The sequence below is a fragment of the Larus michahellis genome, chromosome 9, assembly GCF_964199755.1.
Source record: "Larus michahellis chromosome 9, bLarMic1.1, whole genome shotgun sequence".
Taxonomy (NCBI): domain Eukaryota; kingdom Metazoa; phylum Chordata; class Aves; order Charadriiformes; family Laridae; genus Larus; species Larus michahellis.
In genome coordinates this window covers 46765372-46779081 of record NC_133904.1, presented here as the reverse complement: position 1 = coordinate 46779081, position 13710 = coordinate 46765372, and the positions used below count along the sequence as shown (strand labels likewise).

Genomic DNA, 13710 nt, shown 5'->3' with positions numbered 1-13710 from the left:
CCAAAAACCAGCTTTCCTCTTGAAATTATTGGTTAGATGGTTGCCCAAGCACCATAACACGTGAGGATCAAGGGAAAAAATGGAGGGTTTTTTTTCCATTGTTTTCACAGTCTGAGAGGCTTTTGATGCACATCGCCTTCCTTCCTTCCCCAGCCCCAAGCTCCTGACCCTCCTCCCACCAGTCTCCCGACTGCCTCTGCCTCTGCTCCCGCCCCACTCCCGCTGCAGCCCCTCAACCAGCCGCCCGTGGCTACAGCCCTGGAGGAAGGGGCTCTCAGCAACAAGCCTCTCAATGCGGCCGTTGTTGACTGGAAAGTCTTCATACAGCTTTGTGCGAGGGAGCCTCTCGCCAGGCAGGGACCGGGGAGGGGGGGTGGGTGGGGGGGGGCGCCGAGGGCTTGCTGGAGAGCAAGCAGCTGGTGCCACCCCCGCGGTCAGGCATGGCGAAGGGAGCAGCTGTTGATCTGCACTGGTGGGGATCAGTGGAAGGCCAGTACAACAAAGGAGTGATGGAGGCAGCAAGCACCCCGCTGAAGAGCTGGAGGGGTCAGAGTGTGTGTGTGGGGGGGCAGTATCAGGAACCCAGATGAGACTTGACCCCCAGAAGTACCAACATCCACGAAGCGCTGCTCCCCAGGAGCTGGGGAGGGTGACAGAAAGGGATGGAGGGGGAGCAAAACCTCTGGAAACGGAGGATGAGTGCAAAGCCACAGGGTGCTGACCACCGAGCCAGCGTCCCAGGGGACAGCCAGGATGGATATTTCTGGCCACGTAAGTGGGAAAGGGACAGAAAGGGAAAGACGTGGCACCGTTCCCAGAGTGAGGAGCATGGTAAGGGCAGAGCTCACAACGCTTTCTGCTGCCATGGGCTTGCCTGGGGCTCGGCTCCCACCCGGCACCGCAGTGGGACAGAGCCAGGCACCAGTGCCCGGGCGGCCCCAGCGCCACGGTGATGGCCAGTGGAAAAATCACTCAGCTCAGAGAAGGATTTCAAGCATTTTCCACTCATTTCCTCATGCAAAGCGGGAACGGGGAGGGTGTGGGGGCAGAGAGGCAGGAAATCTCCCGGAGACGCTGAGCTATAAACAGGCGGCAAAGAGGGCAGGACCAAAGCGGCCGGTCCCACGCGGACCCTGCTCACACCAGGAAAGCCGAGGCCGCGCTGCCAGGGCGGATGCTGGGAGGAGCAGAAATCGCGCATACCGCATGCTCCCCCCGTGCCGCCCCATGAATGGGCCGCATTCACACCCGGCGATATTAATAGTTGCCAGCGTATTGCCGAGGAATGGCGGAGCGCCGGCCGCCGGCTCGCCTTCGGGCTGCCCCGCCGCCTGCACAAGGCAGCCAGTGTACGCGTGTGCACACGCGTGTCCTCGCTCGGGGCACCCAGCAACAGGGGTTAACGCTGCCCGCGGAGGAGCTGCCGAGCAGAGGGATGAGGGATGAACAGCCTGGAGCACGCTGCCCACCCAGGAAGGGCAGGGAGGAACTGGGGCTGCCGGCCAAAGCACACCCCCGGGGGGCTGGAGGTGCCCTGCCCGGCCCCCCGATAACCACACAGCCAGCGGAAAGGGGCTGGTTTAGGTGGCCCAGAGGGCATCGCTGAGAAAGAATAGGAAAAAAATCCAACAAAGACCATTTTGGGCTGGCTGAATATTAGAAAAAAACGTCAGGAAGGTTGAACAGGCTGGGGAGCTGCCTCCTCCTCCTCCTAGCAGGGGAGGTAGGGGGCACCCGGCTGCTTGGGACACCCAGACCTAAACCCAGGAAAGCGCCGGTAATGGGTTCAAAGGAATAACCTTGGCCAGGTCCTTAGAGGGGACCGTAAATGGGACCTCAGAAGAGCTGCGCTCACCCCAACGCACCCAAACAGGGCTGAGCGAGCGGAGCCATCTCAGCCACAGGCACCCGGGGAAAGCGGGATTAAATCCTGATCCTACCTGTAAAGAGCAGCACGTGCAGACACGGCCCAGCCCGTGCCGCAGACCTGAGGTCAAGGCATTTTCGGGTAAATCTGTCCGTGCTGCCCGCTCTGCAGCCTGACTTCTGCCGCCCGTCGCTGCCTCCTCGCCTGCCAGCGCTCAAAACCCTTCCCTGCTCTGGACGAGGGCCAGAGGGAAAATTGGCCGGGCCACACGGCAGCTACGGACGAAGGCGCTTTTTGAGGGATACATCACGCTGAGGGACACACGCTGAACACCTCTGCCGGGGCTGGGGAGCTCAGACAGCACTGACGCTGAAAAAGACCGATTATTTGGGCTGGATGCGCAGTTCCCCGGATTAAACACTCCCCAGCACCCCAGGACAGAGCACCTCCAGATGTAAAGGGCACGCGGACACCCGTGTCGTATCTCGTCGAGCCTGGGGGGGGCAAGGGGATGCTTCCACCCCCGAGGGGCTTCCCTAGGCTCCAGAAGGAAAGCCAGGCTCAGCTGATAGGAGCTTGAAGAGGCAAAGGCGTCCCCCCTCTCTGTTCTGCTGCAGCCTCTGATCGGGTCCCATCAGACCTGCGACCCCTCTGAGGGATTAGCCCCCGGGTGGGGGGAAATGGGGAGATGGACAGGCGGGTCCGTCACTGGCAGTTTTCTGTAAAATTCACCAGCCATTTGCCATAAGGCACCCAAAGCCCCCGCACCGCCCCGGCCACCGGCAGCGCATCCCCCACGCGTGACCCCCCCACACCACCACCCCCCCGCCCCAACCACGGCAGCGGAGTAGGAACGGGCGCCCTCTGCTGGCCACGGCACGCAACACCCCCCCCCGGCCAAATGAAAACAGCCTGGAAAAGTCAGAGCAAAGCAAGCAAAACGACTTAAAGCTGGGAAAAAAAAAAATATCACATGGATCCATAGGAAAAGCATCTTTTCTCCAGCTGACCACCCACCGCGAAAGGAAAACCCACGCCCCCACAGCGAACAAACACATCCTGAGCAGCCCCGAGATGGCCATTATCTGCTTCTCTTTTTCCAACAACCAACGTAAACAGGAGGCAAAACCAAAAATGTTAACTTTTCTTTTAGGTGTATAAATAAAAACCGACCACAGAAAGGAACAAACCAGAAGTGGGTGTTCTGGGGTAAATCTATTCACAAGCACATGCTCGGGGGACTCTTCCTCTGCTGATGCAAGTGTTATTCCCGTTTCATGGTTTTCCACTGCCACGGATGAAGAGCAGGAGAAGCCCGTGACATTTTCACGTGAACCATCTTCATCCAGGTCTAACCCCGTGTCAGAGCTGCGCCCAGCCTGCTCTTGCCGCCCTCTCCCACCTTGGGCTGCCCGATTTATTTCTCCCTCCAGCCACCCAATGCGGAACGCTTGTTCGCTTTTCTCAATACCCAGCTATAAAAGCAGCCACCCACACTGCTGCCACCGCAGCCCTTGAGACCTCCGGGTCCCCAGTAAAACCCCCACGAGGAGCCCCAAGCCCAGCAGAGCTTTCCCCCACACACCTGCAAGCGGCAACACCCCCCCCACCCAGCGGGTCCTGCTGGGGGGTCTCGCTGCAGCAGCGCAGGTGGGTTTGTGCCCTTACATGGATGTGTGCAGGGTACCGGGGTGTTATTCATAAAGAAGGATACCCATAAACTCAATTTGGCATTGAGTATCCTGCTCAAGACCCTGGTGGATGAGAAGCTCAACATGAGCCAGCAACATGAGCTTGCAGCCCAGAGAGCCAACCGCATCCTGGGCTGCATCAAAAGAAGTATTGCCAGCAGGTGGAGGGAGGTGATTCCACCCCTCTGCTCCGCTCTGGGGAGACCCCACTGGGAGTACTGCGTCCAGCTCTGGGGCCCTCAACATCAGAAGGACATGGACCTGTTGGAGCGGGGCCAGAGGAGGCCACGAAGATGCTCAGAGGGCTGGAGCCCCTCTGCTGTGGGGACAGGCTGAGAGAGCTGGGGGGGTTCAGCCTGGAGAAGAGAAGGCTCCGGGGAGACCTTAGAGCCCCTTCCAGAACCTAAAGGGGGCCTATAGGAAGGACAGGGAGGGATTCTGGATCAGGGAGTGTAGTGATGGGATGAGGGGTAACGGCTTTAAACTGAAGGAAGGTAGATTCAGATTAGATATTAGGAAGAAATTCTTTGCTGTGAGGGTGGTGAGCCCCTGGCCCAGGCTGCCCAGAGAAGCTGTGGCTGCCCCATCCCTGGAGGGGTTCAAGGCCAGGTCGGACGGGGCTTGGAGCAACCTGGGCTGGTGGGAGGTGTCCCTGCCCAGGGCAGGGGGGTGGGACTGTATGATCTTTAAGGTCCCTTCCAACCCAAACCATTCCAGGATTCTATAACGGCAAGCGGGAGAGGAGCTGCCTGCTCCTCCTCTCATGCCCACTTCAGGACGGCTCTGCAGCACAGATAACCCAGCAACCGCCTTCACCCCATCCACCCTGACCCCAGCCCACCCTCACTGCACCCCTCCTGCGAGGAGGTCAGGCTCAACAGCGGGAAGCCAAGGAGGAGGAAGGGGCCAAGAGCCAGCCCTGGCCTCTCCTAGGACGCCTCTGGCACCGCGGGGATGCTCCAGCACCGGTCTTGGCACAGGGTCAGCACCAGCGCCAAGGGAGCAAGCTGGCTCCGGCCAAGAGGATGAGGATGGCTTCAATATCCTCGTTTACGAGAGGAAAACTGGGGGAAAGAAGTTAACTGGCACACACAAAATGGCAGATGGAGCCGGTGCCGCCAGCTGCACGAGTCCAGCAGGCAGGATTTCACCAATACTGAATTCCCCAGCTTCCAAGGGAGGAGGGCGAGAGTGAGGAAAAGAGAAACTCAGAGACATACGCACAACAGCATCATTCATGGGAGCTGATTTTGTGCAACAAGGGTCCTGTGTCTGGCCCACAGCTCTAGGCAATTAAAACAGCAGCCACAGATCTCAAAGAAACAGCAGGAATTTAGCTGAGGAATCCGGATTATGTGGCCACTGCTGAACCAGAGCAAAAAGCCTCCAGCTCCTGGAAGGTAAACACGTTGGTGCGCAATGAGAAGCAGCGACCAGCTCAATTACCCCGATTGTTTCTGCCTCACCCACCCACGCCGGAGCCTCTTCACGTTTCATCGAGGGGGAATTACTGCTGCAGGTCCCCCCCCCTCCATGCAAACGGTACCACCAAGGGGATGGTGAAGAACCAGGTCCCCCAGTCCACACATGGACTTTGCCCCAGGAGGCAGATAGAAGAGCAGCCTGGCAGAGGAGATGGCATTGTGTTTGCCATCAGGGGGTCACAAACGATGCTAACTACTGCAGGTCTGCTACAGGGGGGTGCAACGAACCGGAATGGTTTGTTGTCCCAGAGATAACGGTGGTGGTTTGCAAGTCTAAGCCTTGGGAAGCACGTACAGGGTTTATCAGGACAAGTGAAAAAAGATAAGATGCTGATTAATCTCTTGGGGATCTTACTGGCTCAGCTTGCTCCTGGGAGCAACTACGGACCCTCTGGAGGGGATTTGCAGCTCTGCTCCCAGCTCTTGTGCATATTGTCCCAAAAAACCTTCCGCCCCCCTGTCCCCTACCCCGTTGGGCTGGCAGCCCCTGGCTACAACTCACCCCAGCACGCCAGCAACCGGGTGGGCAATGTCACCAGCACGGGGTCTGGCAGTGGGAACTCTGGAAAACTCCATTTTCCCCTCACCTACAACAAACTAAGCTGACCTCCCCATCCCTGAGGAATAACTCGTGTCCACCCAGTGCATTTTGGGCCGTTCCCAAAGGGATCGTTTAACAGCAGGAGGAACGAGTCTCTGGGCAGGTACGAGATGTAATTCTTCACTGAGCGTCACAGCTGACCGAGAAGCCGAGCCACGGTGGTTCCTCTTTCACACAACCCAAAATAAATCGCTTTCAGGATTGTTATCCACACACCATTACCACAGCTGTCTTTAACGGACACGTCAAACCAGTTTTAGGACCGGAGTTCCAAATGAAGAAAAATTCCTTAAGCATTTTAACATTCTTAATACCGAGACTGATACAAGCATCGTTAAGACACTATCAAATACAAAATAATGCCTTTTTTTTGATGAAAAGCATGAGGTTCTTTTTTCCTGATGGTCTCTCAGGCAGGTGATCTACTCGGGACAGACATCACTTGGCTTTGGGACCCCCAGCTCCTCATCCAGCAGGAGATGGGCTCGAAATGATGCTCCCTGCCCTCCATCGCTCCCAGAATATTCATTTCACCCCAGCGTTTTCAGGAGCAAAGAGAGAGGCCAGGGGCTGCAGTAGCATGGGGACGTCCCTGCTCTGTCACACCCCGAACACACCGAAATACAGACCCTAGTGCGGAGCTGGCGAACAGAGCAGGGTTAGTACCTGCAATATTAAAGCGACAAGGATGAAGGCTCTACCTGAGACAAGCACTCTTACGAGCCATTATAAACACATTGAACCTCACCACCGCTGCAGGTTTCAGCAGACGCGATCTGTCCCTCCTGCCGTACCAGAAACGCCCTTATCAGCCTGCTCAGACGGAGCGGGCAGCAGAGACACCGGGCCAGAACACCACCAAATTCGCACTATTTTAGATCAAGAGGAAAGCAAAACCCCCGGCCCCTCTTGGCCCACCTTCTCAGGCCCCACTCCGACTTTTGCATCCCACCTGCGCTGACTCTCGTGAAGCCCACCTTCCACCGGCAGCCCCATCTCAGTCCTTCCCATCACTATGTGCAGCAAACGCTGTTTCCTCAGGCACCCCCCGTAGCCCTGGACCAGGCTGGGCTGACCCCCCCCGCCCCAGCAGACAGTGAGGCTGGTCCCCCCCCTCCCCATCCCACGGGCTGAGATGCGGAGCAGTGAGGAAGAGGAGGAAGAGGAGCCGGGGGGGGGGCTGTTTTCAGGTGTCAAGGTCGATGCGATGGTGACTCGCCCGTTCCACATTTCAGCTCCATCCACCTAAAACTGAGTCAGCAGCGGTCTGGTCCCACACAGCATCAGCGTACCCGGGAACGCCCTCGCTCCCTGCCTGCCCTCCCGAGGGCGGGTTGGGATTCCAAGCGCTGCGGACATTTCAGGCAAGATTGAGAGGCTCTTCATGAAGAAAAGAAGGAATTGACATGATCAGACTGGCCTGCAAACACCTCACACATTATTTTTTTTTTCCCCCATCTGACCTCTCACGCTTTGAAAAGAAAACCACAGGAGTATTACAAAGCACCCACAAAGGCCGTGTTTGCTTGCACCGCCCGGAGCCTCCTCCGTTTACAGCAAAGTTCTCTCCAGAATTACAGATGGATCATTCCAGACACGGGAAAACGTTACCTCTCTTTGCATCTTTAATGCCGCTGACATGTCAAAGAAAAACCATTGTACAGACAAACCTTTCTGTTAGTTTTCAATGTGTTTTCTCATTATAACTTCAGGGAAGTAACCACACTCGAAACTTCCCTCGCCATCCTTTTGGCCTCGGGCAAACTACCCAGAGGCTGCAGATATAAACGTACTTTCTTGCCCGCAATTTCTTTCCAGTCTGTCTCCATCACTTCTCGCTGCCGTGGGACAAACTTGGCGACATACTGGGCACAAGGCGGCCAAAGGGGGCCTTTTCCCAGCTTCTTTTCTGCACTTCCCAAGCGCCCCGCAGCCCAGCTGGCACGAGGAAAAACCCTCTCTCTAGCCAAGGCTCTTCCTTTCTGCCCTTCAAAGAAAATCACCCAATTCGTGATAGGATCCTGCTGTTACAAGGGGAGAATCTGCATTTTGTTAGCTACAGGAAACAGAAAAACTTCCAGACCCTGAAATTAAAGCCCCAGAAGGAGCTGAGCTGGGGGATGGGGATCAGCGACTCCAGCAGTTGCTGCCTTTCAGAGTCACAGAAAATTTTATAGGCAAAAAGGGAACAAAGACAAGAAATGGCTTCATTTCATGGGCCGGAGGGGCCTCACGCCTCTGACAAATAGTTTCCCCACCATCATGTATTGGAAAAACTGAAGTGTGGCCAAGTCAGTTTTGATTTTCTTTTGAAGTTTTGTTTTTTTTTTTTTTTTCCCTCATTTCACGTTTTCGCCTTGTTTCTCGGGAGCCAGTCACGGCGGCAGGAGCGCTCCGCAGCCTGCCCGTCCCTCGGGGCGGGGGGAAAGGGTGGGAAAGGTGGGGGGTGATCCATCAGCCTTCAAATTTTTTGACAAAATAATAAAGAGGTGACAAGACAACAAACCAAAAGTGTTTAAAATTTCGGTAGGTCAAGAGATTAACAGGAGTTCCTTGCACGGACGGATCACTTGCCGTGGAGGTGCCTGTTAATTAACCAAGGATGTAATTATATACATGGCTTCGTGGATTAATACGCCCAGCACAGCTCTGAGAAATGTGTTTTATCGAAACTGTGCGGAAGGCACCTCCCTGTAAATATCCCCAGGCGGAGACCCGCGGGGGACGGGGGGGAATGTCACAGCCTCAGCTCTGCCCAGGGGCTTTAGCGCCAGCCTGCCTCCCAGGGGAAATTAAACCAATATGGATAAATACGTATCAAAGAGCTCCGCGGTTCAAAAATCACCTCAAGGCTTCACCCAGGAGGCTGAAAAGGAAACGCTGGAGATGGTGTCTGGAGCCTGAGGAGATGCTGTGCCCCGCTCCCGAGAAAACACCTGACGGAAAGAAGCACAAACTGTTTGCTCTCAAGCTGCCCTGGAAGGGTGATTTTTCACGCGTAAATTCTTGTTTGGGAAATATTCCTTTAAATTTTTTTTAAAAAAGTTTTCAGTACCGAGAACTAATCACAAAGCATTTTGACACTAGCTGGGGGGATCGATTCCCAGTGGCAGGAGAGTGCCTACAGTAGGGTCACAGAGGCTGTAACAGAAGGAAAATGAGAACGTTTGAGAAACGGTTCTCTTCCTTCATGGAAAATACCCAAAAGTGTGGCAGAGCTCGCCCAAGCGCGGGTTGGGTGCTGCTGCTCCCAGGCCAGCACCCACGGGTCTCTGGGACGGGGGCTGCTCCCGGGGGACCTGAGGTTACTCAGGGATGGAGGTCAGCGTTTCAGCGTGATTCACCAGCCGAGCCCGAGACTGACCCCGTGGGCGGGCAGGGAAGAGGAAGAAGCAACGGAGAATCCCTTTCATCACATGTCACACCAAGCCCACTAATAATCACATTCACTTCAGCTTTTTGACTTCCTACCTCTTCGACCGGGATCCAGACCCGTGACCGCATTTTCCACCACGTATCAGGCAGCGATTTCTCCGGCACTTGCAGAAGTCCCCAGAAACGGGTCCCCGCAGCCACATCCACCATCCCACCCCCTGCCTTCAAGGTCCTCTCCCTTGCATGGATGCTGCGGCCAGAGCGCAGCCCCGGGGTGCTGGTCCCCGCACCCCCGCAGCAGCCACCCTGCCAGCCCCCCCGCCCCCCTCTCTCTCTTTCAGCCTATTCAAGCAATGACAGAAAACCAGATCCCAATCCCCCTTTTCTCCCCCGAAAAACAGGGCACCAAACGTGCAGGCACACGCCAGGCGAGGAACGAAGGGCTCGTGCTCGGGCTACAAACCAAGAGAACGAACAGAGGAGATTTTTCATGTATAGAGAGAAAAAGAATAACTCAGCTGTGACAACGTATCAACAACAAGCTAAATTTAGCGGGTTATTTTCGGAGATCCAGATGCTGGGTAAATACAAACCTTATTATTTCACGCAGGGGCAAAAGTTCAGCCGAGTCCCCTGTGTTTCTTTTCTCTATTATTTCACCACGTACAGTCGCAGAAGCCCACTTTTGAAATACTGTATAATATCACCGTTGCCTGGCTGCACTGAAGGAAGCCGTCAGCTCAGTCCCTGTCCCCTGGCAGTTAGAGGAGGCCACGGCTTAATGACATTTGCAGGGCAAATGACAAATGACATCCCCATCCTACTTTTGGCAGAGGGCTGATGCTGCTCTCGGCAGGGATTTATTCGGAGGATGCAGTTTTGGCGTGCACGGCCGGTGTGCGAGCCTTTCCTTTCTGCTTTGTCCAGAACAATACATGGGAAATGAATGTCAGAGGGGAAGCGGAGGGTTAGGAAATCCATGGAAACCCGGCCCCGGCTGGGACTGCTCCAGCGGGACGGCTCGGTGCGGCACTGTGTCCGCAGCGGGGTTGCAGCAGGAGGGGGATGCTGCCGGGAGGAGACGGAGTCCCCGTGTGTGCTCCTGCTGAGACGTTGCCTCCAAGAAGGCGGGTGAAATCCGAGGGGTCTTCCAGCATTACTCCTGAGGGAGCTGCGCACGGCAGACCCAGCTATTTTAATGAGAGAGGGGAGCAGCAGCGGCTTTGTACAGCAGAACCAACTCAACCCTGCCTCGTGCCGTTGTCTCGAGAGCTGAGGTCTTCTTGGTGCCTGCCCCAAAGGGGTTAGAAGATCGCCAGGGAAGGGAATGGTCTCTCCTGAGAACACTGAGTGTTTCCTTAAGTGACCCCCATTTGTCAGAGCCTCTTCTGGGGATGGGCAGCCAAGAGGAGAGCAAGTGACAGCAGAGGGTATGAACCTCTGGCGGGCTTGCTCCAAGTCCAGTGTAATTCCCATGAAAAGGGAAGCTTCGACCACGCTCCACCGGGCTTCACGCTGGGGGGCCAGATGCTGCTGCAGATTGCGGTGAGGCTGAGTAGCCCGCTACGGCTCCAGTCCACGCCTCCAATCACAGGTGACAAATCCTTTGGTGTAAAACCGCTCAGCTGCTCACGTATGTGAGGGCTCCTGCTCCTCCTGCCCTCAGACCCCTACATGAGCATGACGCTGAGGTGGCCGAGCATCCCTCCAGCAGCATGGAGACCGTCAGGGCTGGGACTCGGACACGTGGCCAGGAAGGAGCGGGCTGGGATTGCTGTGAATGCAGCTGAGCCTTTACCAAGAGAGACTTGGATTTTACAGGTAGTTTTAGCCAAGGGGAAAAAACCCTATAAACATAATTCCCCCAAAAATCCAGCCGTGGATGTGATCTGCAGGAGTCTTCCCTGCCCCTTCCCTTGCACAGAGCTCTCTACCCCTTTTTAACAAGGTCTTGGTGTTGATGTTGTTAATCTCTCCCGCAAAAGGACAAGAGAGACCGCCCAGGATGACCTCTGGAGCTCCCTTCACACAGCACTTTTTGTTTCCCAGAGTTTTCCTGGGCTCCTGGGCTCCTGCACCAGCTGGGCTCGGAGCTCACCTGACCCTTACATGGATGAAAAACAAGAGGCTGGGTCGTTGCCCTCCAGTTAGGGCAACTGCTTGGAGATCCCTGGGCACATCCCATGGGTTCCCTGCAAGGCGGCGTTTCCCTTTTCACCGCGCCGAGGCTCCGGCCGGCAGCACCGCTCCTCCCCGCCTTCGCGGCTCTTTGAGAGCCACCATCTGCGGGGCCGGTTTTGAGCTCTGTGCCGAAAGCAGAGGGGCTGACACGGGGCCGAGGAGCGATCCAGGGTCCCTCCGCCACAAGCTAGTGGCACAAGCTGGCCAGTTTACTGCTGGAGGTGTCACGGAGCAAAGAGCCTCCATGACACCGACCAGTGAAATTAAAAAATGCAGGACCTCTCCCCGTCTTGCCCACCAGCTGGGACACGCTTGGCAGCGGGGCTGTTTCTGCGGGGTCGAGCACAAGGACAAAGCGAGATCCGGAGCCTTTCTCCACAGCCATCAAAGCATCAGCCGGGACCAGCAATGCCGTTTCACACAAGTCTGGCAGCGGGGCCCTGCCGTCTTCTTAAAACATGCAGCTGGCTGTGCCCCATCCAGGAGCCCCCAAGCTCCTGTCCCCATCCTTGATCCAGCCTCACAGGGACACACCACCACCTCCTCCTCCTCCTCCTCCTCCTCCACCTCTTTCACCTCCTCCTCCTGCAGACCTCCACCAGCCTCCAGCCTCCCCAGCACCCACGAACCCCCCCTGGCAGGGTGGGCCTGACCCCCAACCTCTCCCCCCAGCTTTGCAGAGGGACGGTTAGGGCAGAAGCAACCCGCGGACACATTCACAACAACCACGGATCAGCCGGGAGCTGCGCTGCCATTCCCTCCTGCCTGGCTGTCACCGGTGAGACATCTCAATCACACAACGCTGAGGGGGCTCCAGGCCGGGGGGAGACCCTCCTTCTTACAGCCCGGCAGTCTCAATGCCTTGGAGCTCCTAATGAGCTTATCTGTGGAGCACAAAGTTGTTTGCAACAAAGAAGAGGGGAGCTGGAAAGGAACGGGAAAGCAGCCGAGCGGCTGCCGGGCTTGGCTGCCCTGGTTGAAGGGCTGACGGTGTCGGCACAGCACACACACGCCGGCGAGGAGACCCGCTCCGCTCCGCGGGGCCTCTCCGCACACACAGCAGCCGGGATTTCATGGCACTGACTGGTGATTAGCGCAACACACGGCCAAGCTACATTTGCAGCCGCGGTGGGGAAAGGATGGGGCGAAGGAGGGACTGGGCACGTCTTGGGGGGTCCCTCCTGCACCCTTGGGTGCCCTAGCCGGCACTGCCTCACACCAGCTGCCTTTGCTGCCCCTTTGAAAAATAACAGTTTGTGGGAAAACTCATACTGCTGGCAGAAGAAACCAGAAGCCCAGCAAGGGGACGGCACTCCTCATCTCATAACCCCTGCCCACCCCACAGCCGCAGTATTCCCGCCCCGGAAAACATTGTCACGGCTTACCTGCATCTTTTTTATCTTCTAGCAATGTGAAACACTGTGGAAAAAAGAAAAGAAAAAAAAGAACATAAATCATTTTTTTAATCTTTTTGATTTGTACATCCATGGCCTCCCACTACTCGTATTTGGGCTCGGTCCCCACTCCAGCCTCCTCTCTCCAGGGGAGGAGCTGGGACCAGCAGTGCCTGCTCCATCTCTGAGGACATGCAGAGCCCTAGCAAAGGCTTGGCCCAAGGCCATCAGACCCACTGGCTTTAAAACATCCTTGCCAAACATGGCCCAGAGCACTGGGCAAAGGCGGTGTGCCCAACATGTGCCCACCACCGTGGCTTCGTGCCTGCTGGAAGCCATCAGAGGAGGAGCAGCAGCCGGGACCAGGGCCTCTGCATCCCTGGGGCAGGTGAGGGAGCTGGGGAGAGCGGGAGGGATGGAGAAATGGACCTTTCTGCCTGACAGCTTGAAAGGGATGCTGCAAAATTGTGGGAGAGAGGACAGGTAGGCAGGCAAGGGATGTCGGATCCATGGCAAGGGATCAAAACAGAGGTTTCGGAGGATGCGGTCTGTTCCCCCGAGCGTGCAGACCACGGTGCTCTGCTCTGAGCCGCGGTGCCGCGGGTGACACCCGTGAGCCACCCGCACACTCTGCATCACACCCGGGTCCGCCCCCGTGCTGGAGCCGGGTCTGGCTCTGGGCGGCACTGGGGAAGCCTCGGTGGGGCAGACTCTCGCTCCGGTGGAGGAGGCACCGGGCTGAAGTGTCCCCAAACACGTCCCTTGGTACCCGTGCGGCCGCACAGATGGCAGTGGAGTTGTCCATGTTTTAATCGCATTAGCAGGTCTGGGAGCAGAGCGTACAATGGTGTCTGCAGGCACGGAAAGCCAACAATAAAGAAAGGAAAAAAAAAGAAAAAAAAAAAAAGAAAAAGCTGAAAGCAGGCTGGGCTCTCGCTCCCCAAACCTCTCCATGGGCTCAGCACCCGGGGTGGGGAAGGGGCCACCAGCACCATGCACAGGGGCTGTCCCTCGCCTGGGTCTGGACTTCTGCGGGGACAAAGCCAAGGGACATGGGATTTAAAGACAGCAGAGCCGTGCCGGCACGAGGGAGATGATGGCGATTTGCAAGGAGATG

At 56.7% G+C, this 13710-nt stretch overlaps 1 protein-coding gene across 5 annotated transcripts in view; it reads right to left on the bottom strand.

The window, feature by feature from the left end:
• Positions 1–13710, bottom strand: part of STARD8 (StAR related lipid transfer domain containing 8) — an 87619-nt gene that overhangs the window by 52135 nt on the left and 21774 nt on the right. For 4 of the 5 annotated variants that reach the window (XM_074600253.1, XM_074600254.1, XM_074600257.1 and 1 more), the window contains one exon: positions 12585–12618. In XM_074600253.1, coding sequence (XP_074456354.1) covers positions 12585–12618 — 34 coding nt within the window. Of the gene's footprint in view, positions 1–1940; positions 1962–12584; positions 12619–13710 lie in introns of those variants that run through there. The other variant, XM_074600262.1, reaches the window with a different exon arrangement.